At 43.4% G+C, this 26031-nt stretch overlaps 1 protein-coding gene across 1 annotated transcript in view; it reads left to right on the top strand.

Moving 5' to 3' along the window:
- Nucleotides 1-26031, top strand: part of LOC138503500 (astacin-like metalloendopeptidase) — a 485620-nt gene that overhangs the window by 39962 nt on the left and 419627 nt on the right. Inside the window, exon 2 of the mRNA XM_069623281.1 lies at nucleotides 13000-13024. Within this exon, the coding sequence (XP_069479382.1) occupies nucleotides 13000-13024 (25 nt within the window). The remainder of the gene's footprint in view (nucleotides 1-12999; nucleotides 13025-26031) is intronic.

The raw sequence follows: 26031 nt of genomic DNA, 5'->3' as shown, positions 1-26031 counted from the left end.
CATCTGAAGACCTCAGACTTGGGATGAGCAATTGGTGCTGTCTGGATGTGTCAGTTGTAGGAAGCACGTAGGGGATGGTGTCTAAGTCAGGTAGCTTGGTGGCCATTCTGAGGGCAATAGTTGTCAAATGTTTGGGCTTGTCAAGCTGGGGCAAGGTGGATGAATTGGGTTTGTATCTGGTTGCCGAATTGGGGTTTGGATTGAATATGCTGTGCAGGTAAGGAGCGATGGCTCATGGTGGGGGGGCATTCTGAGCAATTCTATGGTTTGGCTAAGCAGTGTACTGGGTGACTAGTGTAAGTCTATTAATATAAGCTCTTAGTGTGAATCTGAAGTTACTGCTAACCTAGGTGGCTGAGGGTGTAAACCATTGTTGGTCATAAAAATGCAACTGAGAACTAAAACGTAGTTCTTTAGACTTTTTATACTGTTTACTTTGCACAACAGCGCTGGGGCAACAGACCAGCCGGACTGTGGCGCATATAAGTCTGCAATCCTGCCCATCCGATTGTGCTGTTGCTGATGTGCTTGCTATTATTGCTATTTACCCATTTAATAATATTTTAAAACTTCTTAAAGAATTTTAAAGCTTTTAAAAAAAAATATATATAATTTTTTTTTTTTGCACTTTAGAAATACCCGCTTCTGAGAACTAACTAGCATCATTGTAGGAAAGCTATTTTCTATCTTGTAGGAAGTCATGCGGGAGTCTAGCATGGGCTAATTTCATTCACATTATGAACGCCGTATTTAAGTCCGAGCTGCGCTGAGAGATACAACTTCCAAGTGAGTTGTAGTTGTCTTTTTATACTTTTTAAAGGAGTGACACAGACCAGCTGACGTGGTGGCTGTGGGGTGGGCCTACCCTTTGTAAGGTAAGATTCTGGTGTGTAATGGGTTCATCGTGCTGAGCAGGTGAGCGCTCCATAGCAGAAGACCCTCTGGGCCTTTTTGGTCATTTTCTTTGCTTTTTCTGTGCCCCCAGGCCCATGTGCAGCCCTCTCCTTCCTGACCCCTTTCTTCCCTATTGCCGCCTCCCCAGCCCTCCCACCTCCCCTGATTGGTACTGCCACTTTCCATTCCAATGTGGCTGAACCGGGAGTGGTGGGCCTGTGAGACCCCCGGACCTCTGAAATCATCTGGGCTCTGTTGTGCCCGTTAGCCTCGTCTCCCAACCCCTGCTCCATCGCGGCTCCTTTCCCCTTCCTCCTGACCCACCTTCCCTCCCTCCCATTGGTCCATTCATTGTGCCCGTTTTGCGAGTGCCCCCCTGCTCCCAACATCCCAGGAGCCCGGTGAGTGAGAGCAAAGGAAAGCGCCTAATTTGTATTTGTTTTGCCCACTATTGTTGGCCTTGAGCCCTGGTTGCCGCGTTCCCTCGCTCCCCAAACCCTCTTACCCATCCTATCCCCTCCTGACCAATCCATTGTGAGCACAGCGATTCCCAGGTGAGCTGAGGTGCCCCCGACCCTTTTTGGGCCAGTTTCATGTTTGGGCTGTGTCTCCATGGACCCATCGGCCCGCATGCAGCCTCTTTTCCCCCTATCCTCCGCCCGCCTCCTGGTCCTTCCCGCTTCGTGATTGGTCCACACAACACCCCCCCCGCGGCTAAGGGTGGTTCCTACATTGGCAGCTCCAAGATGTGTCTGCAGGTGTCCGCAAGGGAAGCCAGTGAAGCCAGCAGCGGACAGACACCAACAAAACTAAGTGTGGCATGGGCGGGGTGTAGAGCAATTACTCTACTCCAGAAAGCCCCTCCCACTCTACCTTACCATAACGTAAACTGCCAAAGAATTACACCATGCATACCTAGAGAGATCTGAGCACCAACCTAATTCAACGTCGGACTGTAAATGTTGCCCTGCGTAACATTCTAACATACTTGCATTACTAACTAGTGGCACTCCCAGAGACAATAGTGAAAATTAGCCAGCCTCACATTGAGACAGGAGTAACAATGTTAGCATGTGCCAAACTTAGACGGAATTGCTAATGTTACCATATGCCTCTCCTAGATAGAATTATGACTGGTAGCATACACCTCACGTTGGTGCAGTGTGAATGACAGCATGTCCCACTCTAAGTTGGAACTTGAAAAACAAGCACGTACCACATTTAGACGGAATTCCGAAAGATGGCATGTACTACATTTAGACTCCATTATGATAGCATATGCCCGAATAGTGTCACCGTGTTAAAGCTGAACTTCGAAAGCGTTCCCTAATACCATCACTGTGCTAATGTTGGATCTAGACCATATTCCCAACATCCGTGCGTGTGCCCCAATACCGTCACTGTGTTAAAGTTGAGCATAGGGCATATAATAGCGTCATTGTGATGACGTTCACGTTAGAAGGTATTCCCAACATCATTGAGTGTGCCTGGTCGCATTCGCTTTACTGATTACCACAATAACACACTACTACGCTTACTCTCTCCTATACACCACCATTCAACTACAACACAGCAGTACTGACCCATTCGGTAAAGCTGTTCTCATACTATTATAACTCAAACTACCCATCATCCTAATAAAACACAGCTAGCTAGCACATGCCAGCTTAGGCGTCTCCTCAGGCCTAACGCAGCCAAACCTCAGTCTGGATGTCCCCCTCCAGACTGAACACATTCAACTGATCTCCTCAGCACCACACCTACCGCTAAGAAGCAGCTATCGTGCAACAACCACACCAGCTGCACACACACCTGGTGCGCCCATGCACTTTACGACTCTCTCTCAACTGACTCGAACTACGGTTCCCGAGGGCGTTCAATCTACCAGTGCCTTGAGATCATAGGCCAATGATAGGCGCTATACAAATGCAAAATAACATATATTCAGCAGATCTTAAGATGTTTAGGTCTACTGGTTTGGGCGCTTTGCCACTCTGTACTTGAATAAAATCAGATTATTATCTCTTGATATTAAGAGAAAGTCGCATCATGCATTTCTCAGCCCACCTCCTTGAAGATTGCATTTATTAATGCCCGCTCTGCTGTAAAGAATGCTACTGCTTTGAATGAGGTTTATAGCTGACTTGGTTCTCAGAAAATTGCACAGACCGTTTTCACATGCTGGTGCCAGGGGATTATCATATAAAGTGGCATAATTTAAGTTTACAAAGAGGTGTGGCCATTGTGATGAGGTCCTTGGTCGGAATCAGTAATGTTCAATTCCTTGACTGGGATACCTCCTCTCAAATAATGGCTTGTACCTACCACTCGTCACCTAATGAAGCTATCTTCTTTTGCTGTGCTATAGACCCCCAGGCTGTTACCCCATTTCTGGATGTCTTGTATACCTATTTAGGCTCACAGGCCCTGCAATATTATCATTTAGTCATTTTGGGTGACTTTAATATCTGGTGTAATTTCGCAGAAGACAGACTGCAGATATCTGTGACATTCTGCAGTCACATGGTCTCCAGCTATTATGCAATTCGCCCACTCATATAGGGGGGGGGGTCACTGTCTGGACCCTGATTTACAGAGGCTTGGCTCTGGCTAACTGTACTATAACTCCAGTCAGCTGGCACAACCATTCGTTGGTGACTTTTTCCCCTGCAGGGCTTCTGTCAGACCCAGCCACATAATACTGACTGTTCTACAACTACGTCGATGAAAAAGGGATTTGGATAGAATATCGGACAATAGTCTTGTACAGACTCTTCCACATATTTCCCCTTAAAAGCCATTAAATGAGAAGAATAATAATAAATGGTATAATGAGAATCTCAGAACCCTCAAACAGCACTAAAGGGAAAAAATGTGGCTTAAAACAATGTTATCACGTCTTGCCATGAGATAGGAGGGTGGGGATGTTTTCGGATTTCGTTCTGAATAGCTGTTAATTTAGTAGTAATTTGCATTGTGTTGCACTGATGTATATGGAGTAATCTTGCTTGTTCCCATTCTGTTGTTACTCAGTTGTATTATGTTTTGTATAATTATTAAATAAAGTTGATAAAAAAACGAGATCTCATTCGGCAGTAAAAACAGTCCTGGTTTTGTACAAAAAAGAAATTATGCGTGCCAAATCTTTGGCAATGCAGAACCTTATTGAACAAGCGGAGAACCGACCCAAGGCTTGGTTTCGTGTGATAAGGAATTTCTCTATGCCTGAGAACGTGCATTCTCGGCATCAGTTACTCTGGAAAACAAATTGATCTCTTTTTCTTGATAAAGTTGATGCCCTCAGAAATAATATTCTAACCAAGTTGTTACAATTGATGGTACAAACGTTTCACCCTCTAGCTCTCCATCTAGCTACACTGCCAGTTTTTCTTTCTCCAAGGATGGCGATGCCTTAGGTACATTTAAGCTAGTCTTAAATATCTAGACTAGCTTAAATGTACAAACTTTAAATACGATCCAATCCCAGCGTAATTGGCTCTTAGCAAACCAATGGTCTCCTTTATAAATGCCTCATTATCTCGAGGCTGTGTTCCGCTAGAGCTAAAAAATCTTTTCTTACGCCATTGCTGGAAGCCGACATTAGACCATAAGGCCTTGCTAATTACCATCCCATAGCAGGCCTGCTATGGCCTGCAAAATCGACAACGTGGTGACTAGATACTTTCAGGCATTTATAGATGAACATAACATCCTTGATGTTTCCAGTTCGGATTCAGACCGGCTCATGGAACAGACTGCCCTGGTGGCGGTTTGGGACGATCTGTTGGGGACCGCTGACAAAGGTACTGTTAACATGCTTATCATGCTGGACCTGTCAGCTGCCTCCGAAACAGTGGATTTTGATATTCTCATTACCAGACTGCTGAAATACATGCCACAGATGAGAGGCTATGAGATGGTTTGTGTCTTTGTATCCGACCGTACCCAACAGGTAAAGATGGGGGGACTGCCTTTGGGATACAGTGCCGGTTGAGTGTGGAGTACCACAGGAGTCATCACTGTCACCCCCTACAGTTTAACATATATATCCAAATTGTGTTAGAATTTGGGCTGTCATACAACTCCTATGCAGATGACACCCAAATTGATGTCAGACTAAATCAGCCTATAGAAGCTATCAATATGGTGCTGTCTTGTGCAGCTAAAATCAAGTACTGGATGTTAGAAAACAAGCTTCAATTGAACCCTTCAAAAAAACAGGTCATTGTACTGGGTGCCAGGAAATTGGTACAGGACATAGTGCGCACACAACTCCATGCCCCCTGCTCTTTGGCACCCCATGTAAAAAACAACTTGGCAGTCCAGTATGGACTGCAATGTACACATCAACCAGATGGTGAATCTGTTTAGTTTCAATTAATTTTAAAACCGGCATTGCCATTAATTGCAGTACCGACCAACCGTGGTTGGAATTTTAGCCAATTCTAAGTTGCATTACTGCAATGCCCTCTATGTGGGTGCAGAAATTCCAGATAAAGAGGCTACAAGTGATTCAAAGTCTGCCATCAAGTTGAGCAGAAGAGTTGCAATCCCTCAATTGACAAGACGGGTACACTGGCTGCCAGTGTCGGAGGATTTGTTTTAAGGTGCTCTGTTTGGTGTTCTGGTGTATTCATGGCTTAGCACCGGCCTATCTGAGTGATTAAACCCAGCTATACAGCTATCCGAGACCATTACATTCTCTAGACCACCGCATTCTACAGATTCCAAGGGCTAGAACCAAAACCTGGGGTGAGCGAAGGTTCTCTTTTTGGCCCTCGAGTATGGAATGAGCTTCCCTTGAATCTCTGGCACCCTGAGTCCCTGACAATTTTCAGCCTATTTTTTTTTTTTAAACCCATCGGTTTACATAGTGTAGGCCTCACTGCTAGCCTGAACTCTGTAACACTTATGATTCATGTAAGTATCACTCCTAGATACACGTGTGCCTGCCCTCCCACAACCACCGCGTATGCGCGTTACAAGTATACAAATCAAATCTACATTTGAAGTACAGTCAGTGGGCATGACTAACAGAAAAATACATCCTTGTGTCTCCTTCATTCACTACTTAAACCATCTTCTAGTAACTCACCTAATTACATTGATGGGCTAGGGATGGAGATCCTGTGGGTTGCACTCCTAGTCAGTGATTAAACTTATGTGGTTGGGTTTTCGATAATATTCAATGGAACTTCAGTGACTCAGATGGTATAAGCATCTCACAAAGGCAGGAATGACCCACTACACTAGTTCAAAGCAATCTGTCTTGCCAACAGCACTTGCAAGTGTAACCAGCACTTGCAAGAATGAACTCTTTCTGCATCTATTGAGTCTTTATATCTTGTTTCCTCTATTCTACCTTTTCGGAAATCCCCTCAACTGAGGTTTCCTTCAGATCTCCGTTCAATGTGGTGAGTCCTTTGTCAGCATATAACTTTTTCTGATTCAAATTATGTATCCTTCTCATCCTATCATTCTAATCTTCACTCCCAGTTTTCTCATCCTAGGCATCTATCAGACACTTTCTGCTGGTAATTTTCTTAATTCTGTTTCCGATTTTGCCTCTTACTTTTCCTTGAAAGTGGCCACTCATGTTCTTTTTCTTCTACAGCTGCTATTTCTGGCTATCTTGTCTTTTCCTCCAATTTCTAATTCTGGCACTTGCCCGCTGTTAGCCCGTGCCCAACCCACGGCTTCTCCTTCTGATCCTATTTCTTCATCTCTTATGGTTAAGGTGTATCCTTCCTTGCTTTCCTATCGTACTACTCCTTTAATATTTTTCTTCTGACTGACTTTTCCACCTTCATTTAAGTACACTTCTATTCTTCCCATCTTAAAGAAACCTGCTCTTCCCTCGATTTCCCGACCTATCTCCTGTCTTATCTCTCCAAGCTTCTTGAGCGCCTTGCTTATTAAGTTTCTTCCGTTGCTATTGACAACTCCTGTATTGCGCCGTCTTCTTTCAATGGAAATTGCTCTTCTTTCAGTTTGACTTTACGCTTGCTACTCTAAGCACTCTTCTCTTTTGGTTTTATTGGACCTATCTGCTGCTTTCAACACTGTGGATCACAACTTACTTCAGACCTCTTTCCTCCTTTGGCTTTTTTATCCTGGATTTGCTTTTAGCTATCTGATCGTATGTATTTGGTATCTTAGTTTAGTTTATTCATTTGTATTGCGCACCAGACCCGAGGGTATGAGGGCGCATGAGCAGCAAGGTGATTCAAAGCTTGGTTACAGGTTGCTTATACTTTACATTACATAATTGTACTTTACATTACATAATTACAGTGTGACGATGAAGGAACATGTGTACAGTTTGGCAGGAGAGAATGCAGTAAATGTATTTAAAGAATTACAAATATATACAAGTTTAGTATTACCAATTTACAGATTCACTTAAAGCATGCAACGCGGAGAGCAGCCGTGTGGTGTTAGAGGTGTTAGTGGTTCGTGTTCTTTAACCAATGGATGTAGTTGCGTCTAAAAAGTGAGTAAGGTTGGGGAGTTCTGAGCGATGGTGGTAGGGAGTTCCAGTGTTGAGGTGCTTTCACCTGGAAGCTGTTGCCACCCATTTTGGTGCGTTTAAACCTGGGGACGGTGAGCAGATTAGCATTGGAGGTTCTGGTGGGTCTGATGGGGGTGTGTTTGCATATTCTGTCTGCCAGATAGCGTGGGGCAGCATTATTCAGGCATTTGTGGGTGAGCGATGCTACTTTAAGCAGGATTTTGTCTGTTGTGCTGAGCCAGTTATGGGATTTCCTGATATTGGAAATGTGTTCCCTCCTGGGAATATTGAGTGCTGCCCTAAGGGCGTTGTTTTGAAGTGTCTGAATTTTGTTGGTGATTTGCTTGGTGGCTCCTATGTAGAGGGCGTTACAATAGTCCAGTTTGGATAATACTAGTGCTCTGGCTAGTGTAGTGCAGCTGTGAGTGGAGAGGAAGGGTTTGGCTGCTCTTATGAGCTTACATGTGTAGGCCGTAGAGGATGCCATCGAGCTAACCTGTTTGTGGAAGGTTAGGGAGGAGTCAAGGTATATTCCTAGGGTTTTTACTTCTTTCGAAACCTTGATTAGGTTCCCATCTATGATGAAGTTGGCATAATTGTGGTCGAGTTTGGTTAGGTTGGACGTGGAACCAAGGATGATGAGTTCAGTTTTGTCATCATTCAGGCATAGACTGTGCGAAGCCATCCATGCCTGGATGATGAGATACACCCTGTTCACCAAGGCCAAATCCTGGTTGTAATCTCCCGTCAACGGGATGAGGATTTGTGTATCATCGGCTTAGTTAGTGTAGGTGATACCCAGGCCATCTAGATCATCAAACGGGGGCTTTGTGAACACGTTGTACAGAGTGGGGGAGACGCACGAGCCCTGTGGGACTCCACATGTAATGGGGATGGGTTCGGCGGCGGCAGAGGAGGAGAAGACTCGCATGGATCTGTTGTTGAGGAATGACTCAATCCAACTGATGGCTTCTTGTGAGAAGTGGGCAGCTGAGTCTAAATGATTACATAGGATTTTATGGTCAACTAGGTCAAACGCCGCAGAGAGGTCTAGCAGGAGTAGTAATGCAGTTTTCCCGTTATCTCTAAGGACGTCTATTTGGGCTTTCAGATCTATCAGGGCTGTTTCAGTTCCATGTTGGGGTCTGAAGCCGGATTGTCTTATTCCTAGAAGGTGGTTTGTTTCAAGATACTTTTGGATTTGTTGGTATGCTGTCTTGTCTAGTATTTTGAGCAGGAATGGGACGGTGGTAATCGGTCTGTAGTTGGTTGGGATGGACGGGTCAAGGGAGGGTTTTTTGAGGAGAGGGAGGACCCAGGACTCTTTAAGGTTACTGGGGACTGATCCTGAGGAAAAAGAGGCATTGATGAGTCTGGTGATGAATGGCGAGAGGTCTCGTGCCGCGTCTTTAATGATTTGTGGGGGGCAGAGGTCACCTTTGCAGTTGGAGGGTTTAAGGCCAAGAATTATTTTTTCTACTTCGAGAGAAGAGACTTTGGAAAAGCTGAAGCGAGCAGTGTTAGGTGTGTGGTGTGAGGGTGGAGGGCTCGAGTGGGCGTTGATGGGGTTGGTAAGATTGGTGAGGGAGTCTTTCTTATTTTTAATTTTTGTTTGAAGGCCAGTGACTTTGTTGTTTAGTGCATTTTGGACACTGGTGCACCATTGTTTGTTTTTAACGCAAGTATCTGGGATTGTTACCGGGGTTTCCAATTCTTTCAGGATAGTAAATAATTCTCTGGAGCTGGAGTTGGATTGGGAGATTCTCTGGTTATAGGATTCTTGTTTGGCCGCTATGATTTCTTTTTTATAGTTGGCCGTTATTTTGTTAAGCAATAGTTTGTTGTGGTCAGTCGGAGATTGTCTCCAGACTTGTTCCAGTTTACTCTTTTCCAATCTAAGGGTTTTAAGATGGCTGGAGAACCATTGGTTGAGGTGCTTTTTTGGTTTGGATTTTCTAAGTTTCAATGGTGTCTAAGGCTATGCGCATGGTGTTATAGCCTTCTACGAGGTCATAGGGATTAGAGTCTTGGAGTTGGCTTAGTGTAGGAAGAATGAGCGGGATCAGTTTTTCTACTGTAATATTTTTTTTGCTTCTCGTGTGGATGGCTGGGGCTAGTGCCATGTTGGTTGTAGGGCTTGAGGCCTCAAGTGAGAAGGAGAGGAGGTGGTGGTCGGTCCAGGATTGGGGAGTGTTGTTAGTGATCGATACGGCACAGTTATAGTCTGCTATCCAATCAAGGGTTCTCCCTTTGTAATGGGTGGGGTTGGTTACTTTTTGTGTGAAGCCTAGTTCAGACAGGGTGTTACTGATGAGTGGCTTGATTGTCTTTGGGGTCTTTGTAGCCTAAATTGAAGTCTCCTAAGAGAAGGCATTGTGAGGAGTTTTTTAGGTTGTCGGTAAGGATGGCATTGAGGTCTTCCTCGAAAGATCCCGGGGGTCCGGGCGGTCTGTATAGTAAGTGAATGGATATTGTTTGGGAGTTAGCGATGGGTAGCTTGGCTGTAAGTGATTCACATGATGGGAGGTGTGTGGCGGAGTTGAGTCTGATGTTAAGGTGGGTCTTGGCAATGATGGCCAAACCACCGCCTTTAGCTTCAGTTCTGTCCGCTCGGATGATGGTGTAGTCAGCGGGGATGGCTAGCGAAAGGGCTGGGCCTGCGGCTGCATGAAGCCAGGACTCTGTTATGGCTAGGAAGTCTAGATCTTCAGCTAAAATGAGATCAGCGATGTCCGTGGCATGGGCAATCATGGAGCGTGCGTTGATGAGGGCACCTTTTATAGGTAGGGTTTTGGCTTTGGCAGGGGTGGGGGTGGTAGCTGTGCTGAGCGCTCTATTGTTGGTTGTAGTGGAGTTGACGGGTTTAGGTTCGGGTTTTTTTAGCGTAAGGTTAGCGCAGGAGCTAATGGATGTTCGGTGTGTGAGTATGGATTGTGTGGAGTCCCTGGCTCTAGGCTCGTGTATTTTGGGAAGTCTGGCTCGTAATCTGGTCAGCCTGTCTGAAAGGCATGGGGGAGCGAGTAGGGTAAGCATGATTGTGGTGCTGGGCTCTGTGAGGGTGGGTGATGCGGTGCCTAGGCTGGTCAAGTTAAGGGGTGAGCTGTGCAGGCATGCGGAATTGGTGAAGTGGAGAATGGTTCTCAGTAGTATAGAGTAAAGGGCCGGGAGGAACATTGTGTGAGGGGGTAAGGTGCAGTGTGTGTCCTGTCTAGGGTCGAAATCTAGCAGTGGACAGTGCGGCCTGCTTGGAGTAGCAGAATACTACCTAATCCATGTAGCGCAAGGTTGCAGGTTGGCATCTGACTCAGATACAGGTAAGCAAAGTGGTCATGGTAAGCGTTTGTCAATTAGCACAGCATTAGGTTTAGAATTGCGCCAGTGTACCAATTAACATCTTGGATCAGAGTAGCATGTATTCAGAATAGCGCCTGGGTTGGGAATAGCACCTAGATTCAGAGTAGCACTTAGAGCAGATTAAGCACAGCATTGAGTTTAGTGGCTATAAAAGTATGTTGCGCGGGGACACATTAGTGTTAGGACACTGCCGAGAGTAAAGTGGCTGATTTACGTGTCACGCTGCCTGTGGGCCGGCGCAACAGGGGAGCATCGCAAGTGGGCAGAGTCACAAAGTATTCAGTCAATAGTGCAGGTTAGTGGTAGTGCAGGTGGCAGGTATACCTTGCATTGCGAATGGGCACGTACCGCTGGTTGATGGGCAGGAAGGGCAATGGAAGCGTGATGAAGTTGCACCTTGGGCTGGGACTTCTTCTGACACAACGCTTTACTTCTACACTTCCCCCTTCCCTCTGGCATATATCATTTCTATGCCGATGACTCTGCTTCTTCTGTACTTTTCTTGTTTCCTCCCTTCCATCCAAGACAATCTTACTTCCTGTCTCTTTGCAGATTTCAGTACCAAAAAGTGGTCAGACATCTGAGATTTCATGGCTAAGACTGAGGTTCTCATTTTTCCTGATACTATTCCTTCTCCTTCCACACTTTGGCCCTCCAGCAATGCCTGCAAAATTGGCCTCTTTCTGATTTTATCATTTTGTCATTTTATTTTTCATTTCATGCTCCTGTAGTTTGCACCTTTTCAAAATGTGCAAGGATAGCCCTTTTTTTAAGTTTGAAGATGCTACTCTTTCTGAATTTTTTTCAAGATTACTTTACTGTTCTTTGACACATTTTTGGACTTCCCGCCTCACGTTCAGTCCAGCTCAAATCTTTGTTTTAATTTGTCTATTTTCTTGGGCTTGGCAATTCTATTTCTTTATCTTCACTTGGATGGCTTTCCTTTGACTCAGTCTTAAATATAATTTCTCTCTATGGTCTTTCAATCCCTTTATGGTTTTCTCAACCTCTTGTCATTCATCTTCAGTATTGTTATACCATTGTGTTTCCTGTGTGCCCAAATTTCCTGTCTTTGCTTGTGCCCTTGTACTGGAACACTCTCCCTTTGTTCTTAAACTTCATTAATGATTTGCACTGCCCTCAAGATCCATCTTTTGTTCTCTTAATTTTTGTGCAGTTTCCACTTCCAATTTTATTGTACTGTGATTGTTTACAGCGCTTTGGAGTAAAGGTTTTATACATTCAAAATAAAATGCGACTAAGAAACCTCCTTTATGAAAAGCTCCAACACCTCCCACATCAGTTGGAGGACCTCCCCAAATGTTAAATGCTATTCTGTGCTGTCAGCAGTTTCACCTCTTCCTCCTCACTATGTTGGTCCCATCATACACTGAGGCTTTCCCCATCTATGTCCCGGGGATGAGAAGTCTGCCTTAATCTCAATGGGCTCCGCATTTACAACTAGACCCACTTTATGTCTTCCTCCTCCAGCAAACATGACCTGTTCCCATAGAGATCCAGCACTTCCTTAAATTTACTCATAGTAACTTGTTGGGTGGTGGGTCTGGAAGGATGAAGGGTACAGGAAAAGCGTTTAACAAAAACTGTGTTTAACAGAAGAGATTTCACGAAGGTTTCTGCAGAGTGTTTTTAAAAGATTTTCCATTGAAAAGAAAGGGTTATTAAAGTCTTTCACAAGTTTCCTAGCAAAGGGTTCATTGTTTTTATTGAAAAAAATCTAGGATATGAGGGAGGTTAAAGGAAGATGTGATCCAAACAAAACCCACAGTGTTTCACATGCATATTTTCACAAGGGTTTTCAAAAAGGGTTTATTTTCAGTGGAAGCAGGAAAGGGAATTTCTTTTTGCCATAAAGGGTTACATAGAAGGGCTTCACAAAGAAAAGGTATCAAAGGGAGTTATATTGGGAAGAATATAAGGAACATTACAAAACGACCAGTGTATATAAAAAAAAAAACGAAACCAACAAGGAATTAAATGCGAACGCACACATTCCCACATGAATTTAGACGACCCTGCCGACTGCCAGCTAATCATGCACTGACGGACTCACATGTGCCCTGAATCTCATGGCCAGGATTCAGTTGGACTTGTGAGTTTAGCAGGCAGTAAGTTTATCCCATTACAATCCCTGGAGTTAGTCCATATTTTCTAACCGCTTAAAGACTAGATTGTTTTTTTAGCTCTAGAATTAACGCATATTCCTGTTTTACTTTCAGGTGCCCCTTGATTCACCTTCACAAGGTAAGTATGATTTCAAATATTGTGCGTGGGTCTGTTCTGTATTTGTCTGATACCTCATTTTAAGGGGTGAGATATACATTGGGTGGGTTTACTCGGCAAGACTGATCAGGCCCGGAAATTATTTATTATTGCATGACCTCGCCTTCACAATTGGTTCTACATGCAATGCCTTTTCGAAAGTCTATATGTAACAATGTGCTGAAAATGGTATGTAACTTTTTTTGTTTTTGCAATGAGATTTTGGGAAGACGTCCCATTTCTCAGCAATTTCCCCCCAAACATTAAAAAGAGAATTGCGTGGGGTGCATTGTTCACTTTGGATGATCATATCATGAAATATTTCTAGCGAGCATATAGTGAAATATTTCAAGTGGGGTAAGGGATTCATTTGGAGAAAAAAAAAAACGCTTGGCAGAATTTACAACTGAAATGTTACCGGCAAAAGGCTACTAAGAATATTAAGGCTCTCCTAGCTGATCCAATTACCAACTGTGGTAAATGTAAGGATTTAGCATCCGCATGTTATGTCATCCTTATTAACAAATTACTTCTCAACCAAATTTCAAAGTCTTCTGACAAAATATGAGGTGGCAGAGAAGTGGTCTGTGATGCTGGCTGCAACTGTGGTTCCCAGTTGCAGTGCAAGAGCAAGATTGTGCTTGTGTGGGCGTAGACTCGGGAGCGCATACAAAAACACAAATGCCGCACAGAGTGCAGTGCAGAAGTGGCAGAGAAGAGTTCTGCGGGTTTTCTCGTGGAGTCTGGGGAAGTTCAGCCTTATGAGTAAAACTAAATCTACCTGTTTGAGTGCATAATACCTACAGCCCCATAATCGTTTGACATCAATTTGGACTTGACTAATGAGATATTGCAACCTTTTGTACTACTGTATGTCTCTCCCGTGTGCCCCCAAATGCAACCTGAGAAGTACTGCTTCAACAACAATGATTAAATGACCCAATTTGACCCACTCCATCCTGGCCCCGGCACTTGTTACCACCAAACAACCAGTACTTGATTAAATCCCCATTGAGTTGGTCAGAGGTGTAGAGACGTCAGGAGCCAAACCAAGAAACCAAAATAACTGAATTCTGCCAATCAAAACCTTCAAGTAAATCTCTCTGACCCCACCCCTTCCTCTTTGTATTTGTATGGGAGTTTATCAGATTCTATTGTGTTGAATAAATCCTTGCTACAAATATGCCAGATGTTTTATCCTTGGCAGCAAGTTCCAGTGTGAGAAGTCCAAAGAAGCTCTATACCTACCAAAGATTTCTCTTGCAATCAAATGCAACAGGAGCATGCACTACAAGTGGATTTTATGACTCCTGAATTCGCAGCAAGGAATGAGGGCGGACTAATTGCCAAATGTTAACACCCTTGGCCTGTCCATCGCTGCACTCCATCTGGTCTTGGAATCTATATTACGCCTGTATGACAAGATCAAGGACTCAGTTTCACAAGACTGACCTCTTGAAGATGATTTTAGAAAAACCTGACCGTGATAGGGCACCCAATGTTAGAAGGTGCCATCTTAATTATTCCTGTTTGAGAGCCTTGATACTGGACACCTCTATCTCTGAGGCCCATGAGACTGTCTTACTACAAACTCAAACAGACCTCCCTTTATGTATGACCAGACTAACTGCTTTGCCTGAACCCTTTCAAACTCCAGGTGACACCGAACAACCTTAAGTGCACGAACCACACAATGGAAATCAAGGTACCACCGAGTGTGACAAACTTCCTCTAGCTCAACCAAACAAAAGAAGGGGCACACAAGCTTGACATAAAAAGAAAAAAGAATCTTCCTAGTAGTAATAGTAGGAAATCATCTAGGAAATGTCTCCAATCCTTGTTGGTTAATAATCAAACTAAATTCATAAGTAAAAGTTCAATAATTGAAGAAGATTCTCCAAGAAGATCTGTCAACAAGGAAATTAAGTTATAAAGAACAAAAAAGTCCAGAAAATCCTCACTGGAAAAAATAACCACATTTTTCACTTCTTGTAAAGATGAGATTTACACCAGTGCCCTCCAGTGGAGAACTGTTGACTTAACTGAACGACTATCGGCCAGATCCCCCTGTAAGTTGTAATGAAACTATGAATTCCACCTCAGAACTTGGTAATTGTAATATGAAGAAGGGTACTAATTCTGCACTTAGAACGTTTCATCTACACGACAGAAAAGTAACATACATCAGTAATCTTGATTTTTGAGGAGCAGATTGTGGGATTTGAGAACCTTATGCAAATCGATGGTTCCCTTCCCTTGAATCGGTCAAAACCTTTACAGATCGTTTCAAGGATTCGGGCCATTCGTCCCCTCCACTCAGGCAATATAGACTGGGTGGAAATTTTAGACTACGATTGCAACAAGTTAGTGGCTCATTTTTATTCACATTGAGTAGCTAGACATGTGTGGGAACGAGTTCACGTTATCAGAAAAATGTTTTTTGTTACATTCTTAAAACCCAGAGCATATTTCATCCTTTTTGGAGAATTCTGATGACCGCACGCTATTGGGGAAATGGATTCGAAACTTGGTACTCAATAGATGGATCTGGCAAAAATGTTCACAGTAAATATTTCCAGGGGGGAGCAAAATGATAAATAATTGTGAGACCGACTGGTTGTGGTTACTAAAGCCAATTTATAATAGTCTCCCCAAGGATCAACAATCTGGTCTTCAACAAAAGGTCTCTTCTTGTTGTGGCTTACAGAAGTTTGCAGATATTTTTCTAATACAAGAAACTATGCTGGTTTCCTATTCATTTTAAATGGGTTCCATGTATTGACGCAGAAAGCCATTAAAGGCGCATTTGGGAGACCTTATGGAGTGGTGGCCATATGAATGCCTTAAGTGCGTGCCTATCTTTTTGATTTATCAACCAGTGGTATTTTATTTCATGGAAGTGACATGGAACTGTTAGTATTTAACCTATATTAGAATCCTGTAAAGAACCAACTCTGCATTATCCAGTTAGCCCTTGGGAACGTGGTGGAGGCTTATTTAGGTGAATGGCATGCTGGTAAAATGGTGGTATGCAAATAATTTAATTCTGCTTGTGTAGTTAACTTGGTTGATCAAAGCCCACCTTTTTAGGCCCGGAATGTTGTACCGGGTGGGGTGTTCTGAGGAAGTGCGTGGAGGGATTTCCTTGCAACATGAAATTGTTCCTTGTTCATCCCAAGAGTCTGATTCAACTAATATATATTTGCAACCGAGGAACAGCATACTCCTGGATTGACAATGTTTGTTTCCGCCTAAATAGTCTCAAAATGTTCTAACTTGATAGTCGATGAACGTAAGCAATCATTTGCCACTTGCATTTACAATTACTGTAAACATCCAAATCCTTGATACATTACCTATGTTGTCGTTTTTAGAACCACATAAAAGGGGTACTATGGTGAAAGGTAATTGCAGCTTATTAACCATATTTACTCGAGAAATGGGTAAGCTGTTCCTTACTAGCGAGGAACATGGTCTGTACTTGGCTGAGTCGATAAATGATACCATTGGCAAATATACAGAAGTTGACAGAGAAAGGTAACTGCTTTGCATCTAAAGCTGCAACCCTAGTTATGAAATTAGGATCGGCACCGCTAAGAGGATGAAAAAGCCCTTAAGCAGAAACTTGTGTGGGCAATTCCTAGATATGAATGTCTACATTGTTTCCACAATAAAATCTGTCGGCATGACAAACATTATATTAAGAAGTAAAAAATCCTGCATATTCTAAATGATAGCCAACATGTTAAGCATCTAAGTAATGTGAATACATCTCAATACTGGAAACTGACAAATTATGTTAATAATAAGGGTGTCCCCGAAGATCCGATTACAATTGAGGAGGTATGGGCTGACTATTGGATGTATGTGATTTCTTCAAAAATATTGTACCTAATGGAGATTTCACCGACTCCATGTCAACGAAAATGGATGTTTTACCTATTAAAAAAAAAAAGTGCGGGGAGACCCTCTGTAACCTTCACTAACTTGTACCCTTACTCCACACAGCACATATTATGCATTACACATATACCACTTTACGTACCATTTTCGGTGATAAATCTCATTAGGTAAAGTGGTATTCTGTGACATCTATGGTAATTATTAAGCTAAAACCTAAACCAGCTTGAATGATAATACAACTTGTTAACCTACCAGGCGACATTTCTGGGGCCTTGATATTTAATCCTCTGGAGGCTGCAGACATGTGACAAATCTGGGGGTCCAGGCCTTGATAATTTGGTCCCTCACTTTGGTAAAATATGTTGTATAGTTTATTTCAGGAAATTCTTCAAACTGGCAGCCTAGCCCCCACTTGGGATTCATCATCTAGTATCCCTATTTGCAAAAAAGGAGATCAGTTGAATCTTGCACTACTTTTAGATGCCAGAAGTAAGATCTTTGCATCAGTACTACTGAAGGAACTGGATATATGGGTGTATAAATTGAACATCCTTTATTACCGAGTGGGCTTTTCTAAACGGGTTTGCACATCTCTCAATGGCACTATATTGGCGCACGTCCGAGCTTCAGCTTTAAGCAGTACCATTGGGACTTTCTAGAAGGCGTCCATGGACATATCCTGTGCTTTTGATAGAGGTGACAGACAAAGGTTATGGTCCAAACTATTGTTCTGAGCAGTGCCAGAATCACTAGTTAAACTGATTTTTCTTCTTCAAAATACGTATGTAAAGGTTAGGCTAACGGGGACTGTGCTCTGACCAGAGCAATTAAAACCTTTTGTGGGGCTTAGACAAGGTTATCTGCTAGCCCCACTGCTCTTTAACTTTTACATCTCAGACATTGATTCCATATCAGATTCTCTGAATTCCATTCCCGTAAGGTTGGGGACCCTGACATTACACTGGTTGGCCTTTGCCGATTTGATGTTCTTTGAGTTAACTCTCATTTGCTTGCAAAGAAACAGTTTCTATTTTTGGGGATGATGACAATTTTCAGGTAATCGGGAGCAAATCAAAGATCGCCATATTTTCTAACAAAAGCAAAATCTCAGAAATGCCCATTTGGAAATTGCAGTCCATAAAGTATCTATGCTTTAACATTGCTAATAATGATACTCAATCGGCTATTGGGGAGAGTTTAATATTTAAATCTCATCCCTTAATTGCCCAGATAGAGGATCATTTATGCCTCTGTAGGTGTACCCTTACTGCATAGTACCCGCATCGATTCATGGTATGGACACACATGTTGGCTGACGTGGGACATTGACGAGTGTGGGTTGATTTCATTGGCCACAGTAGTACTTTGGACCAAATTGAGCTTTTTTCTTAAGGTTTTAATTACTCCAGTTAACTGATTGTTTTGTTTGAGGTTTTACACATTGCTAATCAACAAATCTATTACTTTTTAAAATCAAGTTAGCACAAGTATGCTTTCACTCTTGACCAACATAGATTTAAGTCTGTCTGTACGGATTAATAATCTTTCTAATGTAAAAACTAAACTTTATGAAGAAGGCGAGTGTGAGACAGTGAACCGATTGGGCTCTCATACACTTTATATGGAACATAGATATTTTCCTAGAAAGAGGACAGTTCTGCCTAGTTACATCAATGTATTCCCATGTAGTAGGGCACATGACATTTAGGTTCAAACTGCACCGGCGTCCTACATTGGAATGTTTTGGATCCAGAATTCCCTTATCAAGACGGATAGAATCTACAGATTATGCAAAAATCCAGGTTGTGTAGAAACATTAAAACTTCTTGTGTATTTGTATTAATTTTATTAGCGCGCCTGGCCCAAAGGCATCTGGGTGCTTGACATGAGGTTACAATGCAGTACATTTTATAGAAGCAGATAAGACTAGACAAAAGATCAGCATAGATTTACATAATGGTGCAATTTAAACATTGCACAGAAAAGAGGAATAATGCATTGTGTAGGATACAGAATATATACAGTAAGTACTAATATTGCACAATGGTGTATGATGTGTGAATAGTTAGGACTAGACGTGTGTGGGCAGGGGCTGTATCAAGACAAGAGACAACAGTGGCTCAAGTCTATAGATGTTCAGAGGCGGTGAGCCAGAGTTTGGTGTTGCATTTGAAGGAGTGGTAAGATTATGATCTGAGCGAGTTGGGAAGAGTATTCCAGAGTTTGGTGGCTAAAACTGGGACACTGGACCCGCCATCTGTCTTCAGTTTGAACCCCGTGGGAACCAGGAAGTTTGATGGGGCTGATCCTAGGGGTCTGGAAGCTGTGTGGGGGGGGGGGGTGAAGCGGCTTGCCAGATAGTTGGGTGCATGGTTGGTGGGGCACTTGTGGGTGAGGGCAAGTGTTTTTAGTGATCTTCTTTGTGTAACTGAGAGCCAGTGAAAGTTATGTCGAGTCTCAGATATGCTGCCCCCTGGGAAAGTTAAGGGCTGCCCTAATGGCATTATTCTGAGTAATATGTAGTTTGTCTAGGTTTTGTTGACTTGCCCCTAGATACAGAGCATTGCAGTAGTTCATCTTTGACATGAGAGTTCTGGTCAGTATGGTGCAGTTGGCGGTAGATAGGAAGACCGGGATGCCGTGATCAGTTTGCATAGCTGAAGGCCTTGATTTGTCTTGACAATGAGGGTGGAGTCAAGGTAAATGCCTAATGTTTTGGTATTGTTGAAGACTTTGATGGTATTACCATCTATGATGAACGACTTGAATGCTGGGTCCAATTTGTTCAACCGTTGGTGGGAGCCCAAGATGTGGAGCTCAGTCGTATTGTTGCAAAACAACTCATGTTTTGCCATCCACGCTTGAATGACTAGGTAGAAGATGTTCAAGGATCTGGTGTCGGCTGCGTGGTCACCTGTGATAGGGATGAGTATCTGGGTGTCATTGGCATAATTAGTGTATGTGATACCCATATAGTCAAGTATATCAAAGGGGTTTGGGGAACACATTATAGAGAGCGTTGGCGAGACACAAGATCTTTGAGGGACACCACACAAGACTGATGAAGGTTCAGCAGAGGCTGAGGAGGAGAACACACGCAATGACCAATTGTTTAGGAAGGAGCTAATCTAAGATGTGGCTGAGTCAGAGAAGTGGGCGGCAGATTTGAGATGCTTGCAAAGAATTTGATGATTGACCAGGTCGAAGGCTGCCGATAAGTCTAATAGTAGGAGCGCTATCGTCCCTTGGTCGTTCAAGTCTTCAATTTGGGTTTTCAAATCGATGAGGGCGGTTTCAGTACCGTGATTAGGGTGGAAGCCTGATTGTCTAATGCCAAGTAGTTTGTTGGATTCCAAGTATTCCAGAATTTGAAGGTATGTGGCCTGGTCCAGTATCTTGAGCAGGAACGGTAACGTGGTGATGGGCTTGTAGTTGGTGGGAATACTCTGGTCGTTGGTGGCCTTTTTCAGGAGGGTGATGACCCAGGCGTCTTTGAGGTTGTCTGGGACAATGCCTGTTTTGAAGGATGAATTTATGAAGGTAGTGATTAAGGGGGCTAACTCATGTGCTGCCTCCTTAATGATGGGGGCTGGGCAAGTGTCCCCTTGGCAGTTGGTGGGTTTCAGTTTGATATTTTCAACTTCTGCAATCGTTAGTGGTGAGAAGGCGAAGCACTTGTGGAGCTGCAGCACACATTAAGCTTAAGCATTTTAGATTCCTTGGCGAATATCATTCTGTGATGATTACAACCTATTATAGTCTAACTTGATGGCAGGAAATGGAGTAACTCAGTTGTTAGATTTATATTGGTTTCTAATGAGTGGATTTAGTATGCTAAAAATACAAATGTAACTATTAATTTGAGCTTTTACCAATGAATTGAATTATTTCTCTTATTTACTATATATGTGGATTATGTCTTAACTATTCGTTTGTGTGTAAATAAAATTGTAGATGTCTTTAAATCATGATATATGATCTGATGTTTTTTTATTTCATAAATCTTTACTGTTTTACATTGCTACGTTTTTTCTTTTTTCTCGTCACTCTTGTATGTTGGGAAAAGTTTTAAATATGTCAAACCAATTCATAAATTAAAAAAAATATGAATGGGAAAAACCTCAACTGTTTTTGGAGACGCAAGGGGTTAAAATGCCCCATCACTATGGAGGACTTTAGAAGGACGGACTTGAAGTTTCTCAATATAAACTCCTATATCATTGGCATTGTGCACCCACTGGATTACTTGAACTTGAATTACTTCACAGTGAACTCTGGAGATGTGGGGCATGTAATGCTAATATTTCACATTTTGCTTTGAGCTTGTACCGCGATAATTGACAGTGGCAAGTGGTTATTTCATTTCAGTGGAGGAAGCATTATTTTCGAAAGTGGATGACTGATGAAGCCCCAACCAATCAAGGTGGGTTTGGCATGGTTTCCATCGAGATGTTTAAAATGTGTTTAAATGATTTTTCAGAACACTTATTTTTTATTTTTTTTAAATGAAAAATGTGGTAAAACGCCTCCATTAAACCACCAATCGGATTTGTAGGGTGACGCATGGGAAAATACAATAGTTGCTAAATCCCTTATAGTACAGAGCAGTATTTTCCAACACCTCTTCTAGATGTCTTTCCCATACCTTTTCCCTTTTTCAGTCTCTGTGCCAAAATATGGCAGTACTGCCATAAAAACACAATTGTGTTGGCTTTGTCAATGCCAGTAATCCCACTCAGACAGCATGTCCATACGGCAAAACCAATACATGCTATTATTCCCACATAAACACTCATTTTGGCATTTGCCCATAATGCAGTAAGGATACAGTAATATAACATCACGCTGGCTGCACCAATATATGGCAGTATCTCCAAACAAAATGCTCATAGCTTTGCCCATAATGTAATAATAATGCCAGTGTAACTAAACATGTCAAGGGTGGCTGTACCAATATGACAATGGTCCCACTCTCACCGAAGGACACCCTTAGAAAAGTTGTTTTTGGCCATAATGTACTAATGCCACAGATAAAACATGCCCATGCTGACCTTGCCAACATGTGCCATATCCCCATGTAAGAACAATCTCCTATTGGCTTTGCACATTAATCAGTAATAATGGCACAGTAAGTGAACATATCGAATGGTTGCTCTAATATATGGAATTAGATCCACCTAGGACATTCTCAGTAATGTTGTTTTTGCCCATAAGGAATTAATGGCACAGTGCTTGAAGGGGACGGGCCTATGAGGACTGCTAGGTTTTACTGCTGGTGTCTTCTTCACCTTTGTTCTCTCCTCCCAGTTGCAAGCATCAGCACTCCTCTCTCCCCCACTCACAATAAACATACTGTTTGCTCACACACTCATTCATACTGCTGCACCTATTGACATGCACTCATTCACACCTGCATATTCAGACAACCCATTGCGTGAAAAACACATAAATGCAGACAAGTGTTTCAACACTTGTGCTGCTCAGTTCCCAATAGACTCTAACCTGGAAGAAGTGCTGTGCATGACATCCTGTCCGATCTTCTGCACCAACATCTCTTTGCCCCCCCGCCCACACCCGGCCCCACCTCGTTCCCCCCCCCTCTTTTATCTCCACTCTCCCTTGTCACACCTGATGAGGTCAAGGACAATATTGACACCTGCACTCCAGTCTCGGCTGACCTTTGCAACCTCTTTCACCACTGGAGGTTTCCTTCTCCCCTCTAACACTCTTTTGCACCCCTGCTAAAAGAAAACTTAGCCGACCCCCCCCTCTATCCCGGCATACTATCGCCCGATCTCATTACCCCTTTTCTGGAAAAAACTCCTAGAGAAGCTCGCTATCCCTCAACTTACCCTCCACTGATCCCATTGGTTGTCTCCATGACCATCAGCCTGACTTTAGAGCATCCAGAGGCACAAACTGCTCTCCTGAACACCGGTGAAGACCTGCTCTGAAATCATGACTCCAACTCTCCTTCTGTCCTCATTCTTCTCAACCTCTATTCTGCTTTCGATACGGTAAACCACATCTGATCTCTCATCTCTGTGATACCCTGGGCATCACAGATCAGGCACTGGCATGGCTCACCTCCTTTCTCTGACCAGCCATGGCAGGTGGAACTTGGGTTCCTGGTCTCCTCTACCACTCTGTGCTAGTGGTACCCCTCCCCCCAGGGATCTAACCTATCTCACTGGTTCTTCAATATCTACATGGCCCACATGATCTCTACCTTTACCACTGACTTTCAGCATTATGCTGATGCACAGCTCTCTTTCAGGCTACCCTCGGCCTACTCCTCGCTCATCCCTCATCCGCAATTCAGTCTTGGTGTGCTGCTAATGATCTCTGCCTGAACACCAGTAAGATGGATTGTCCTCATTGGGACCCCTGCTCCCGCCTTCCGACTTTCACACTGGCCAGTCTCCCTTGGCCCTGCACCCTCCCCTACCAATGAGCAAACCTAGGGGCCATCTTCGACTCCACTCTCTCCTTCTCTGCTCACATTTCAGACATCTCCAAAAGTCCCATTATCAACTGCACCCCCTCAGAGGTATTCTACCTTTTCTCACTTTCCCGCCGAGGCTCGCCGTCTCGAGAACCCTGGTCCTCTCGAGGCTGCGCTGGACTGCTGCAACACCCTCTTTCTTAATCTTCCATCTTCTACAACTCATCAGAACAGAATGGCAAGACTTCTCTTTGGCCTTAAGCCCAGGGACCGAATAGTTCTGGTGCTGAAATCCCTCCACTAGCCCCTGTGGTTGCAAGGATAAAGTTCAAGAGCCTCTGCATAATACACAAGGTCTTCTGGTGCCGGGGCCCCCACTATCTACAATGCTCCCTTCCTAAATATTCTCCCTCAAGAATCCTCTGCTCGTGCTCCTCCAACTCTCTGCAGGTGAGACGTTTTTCCAAAGAGATTTGGGGGTAGCTCTTTTTTCCTCGACAGGTGCCCCCCCCCTCTGGAACACCTTCACTGCCTCTGTCTTGGGCCGGAGCACCTGAAGTTCCGGAAACCCTTAACACTCTCCTCGTCTCTTCTTCCTCCTCCTTCTCTCTCCCCATCTAACCTTCTAATTTTTTTGTAGACTGGTTAAGTTTGTTTGTCCTGTCCCCCTCTCCCGCTCCACCCCAGCCCACCCCACTTGTCTCTCTTCCCCCCCCTTCCCCCCACACCCCTCCTAGCTTGGTCGCAACTGTAATACTTCATGCACTTCTAGTAGAAAAGCCATCGGGCTTAGTATGCTATTTATTTTTTTCCTGTTGATCATTCGGAAAATTCAAGACCTAAGAATGATTACTGTATTCCCTTGCTCCCTGCAAGCTTTGAAGCATTCCACCTCTGTATAAATAAACCATTCCAATGACTGCATCTCCTGTCATTCAGCTACTCTGATTCTCCTTGGGCACAGATGAGAGGCAGTGGGGTCAGACCTTCGATGTCTTTCTGGCCACTAAATTCTACAGATTCGTTGTGAAGCCGTTTGGGATGCGTTGCAATTGGAGGAAAATTGGGCAGCAGAAGAGACACCCCTGCTCAGAGGCATCCCAATGCCCCTCCACCAATGTCATGCATGGACCAAATTTGAAGGAACTAGTCTAGGTGAAATATGTAAATCTACAATTTGAATCTAAACTTGCATTTTTTTTTTTCCAGCTAAAACAAGGGGGGGGGGCACCTTTTGTGCAACACACCAACCACTACTGGTAACCGGATTATGGAAAAGTGTATGTGATGACAGTGATAGTTTCAGAGAAGAAAATCACTAGAGGTGCATGACTTTTCTCATGGTGGGTAAAATAACTGTAGACTCTGCGATAAGGATATCCCCTAATTTAAGGATTAACTGTTTTAAATTGTTAGGAACACATCATTCGAAAAAAAGCACATAGTTTAAAAGATTAAGGGTGCATGTTCATAAGCATGGAAAAGATTCTTTGATTATGAGGTCGGCTCTACACCCATAACACCCTATTCTTTTCTCAGTCACTCCTCGACATGATGGGACGGTTTCAGATTGTACATGGTAGAACATCGATCCTTGTACAGACCTCTTTAAAGTGCTTTGCCTTGTTCGCCCCCCCCCCCTCCCTGATCTCCTTCCCCCTTTTCAGATGGTTCCTGAATCAAATTAATGAAGGAAAGCATAAGTAATTTGCTTTGTGTTCCTGTATCATTGTGACATTTTTGTTTCATTACACCAAAGTCAGTAAGCTTAAATACATCTCTTAAAATATATATCGGCATCATTCGATCCACTATTCATCTGTAGTTTTCTTCGCTTTATCTTCATAGTTTTGTCCTCTATTTATGGCACTCCGAAAATCCTGGCTCTTCTATTTCTGTGAAGCGAAATATGAATCCATTTTATATGTGCTGTGTACGTGTAAGACTCTATCCCTTCATACAAGTAGGACATTTACTGTGCCCTACATTCTAACTAACCTCAGGGCTGTTCCATCCTTGCTACTATGCTTATGTTGGCGATTTAAACAAACAACAAAAAAACAGTATTTCAAGTGCTGCCTTGGTACTCGGAAACATTATTTCTCTGTGGTAGCAGATTGATGTACGTGCAAGATGGAAACCAAGGTACACAGCCGACCAGTGCTTACACCACAGGATAACAAGTGAGTATGCATATTGCACTGTATGGGGAAAGTGGCCATCATACATACTGAGATATAGCACCTGTTTAAATATTGGGTCAGGAAATGATGATGCTGCTGCTGTCTGTTTCCCAGCATGCCACAGTTATTCAGATTCTGAGTTTTTGTAAGAATTGGCATTGTTTTAGCGTTCAACGCCCCCCAACATACCACCTCTTCTGCCAGTCAGCACGCTCCTACGCTAAAAGTGCAATGATGGAAGCGAATGGGGATGACCTTTCTACGCCCGCTGGCCTCTCATTCTTGTGCTCTGCACATTTTGCGGAGCCCACAGTGCTCCGTGTTGAAAGTATAGCAGGGGGACGCGCCCCTGCTTAGTGGCAGGCAACGCAGACCACGTGCAAATAGGACTGTTGGCTGCCACTCAAGTGAGGGGGTGCCCCCCACCTCATACATACATGCCGCCTCTGTCCAATATA

The sequence above is a fragment of the Ambystoma mexicanum genome, chromosome 11 (genome assembly GCF_040938575.1).
Source record: "Ambystoma mexicanum isolate Mex_15411 chromosome 11, UKY_AmexF1_1, whole genome shotgun sequence".
NCBI classification, from domain to species: domain Eukaryota; kingdom Metazoa; phylum Chordata; class Amphibia; order Caudata; family Ambystomatidae; genus Ambystoma; species Ambystoma mexicanum.
Note: the sequence above shows the minus strand (reverse complement) of the source record. Positions and strands in the feature narration are given on the sequence as shown.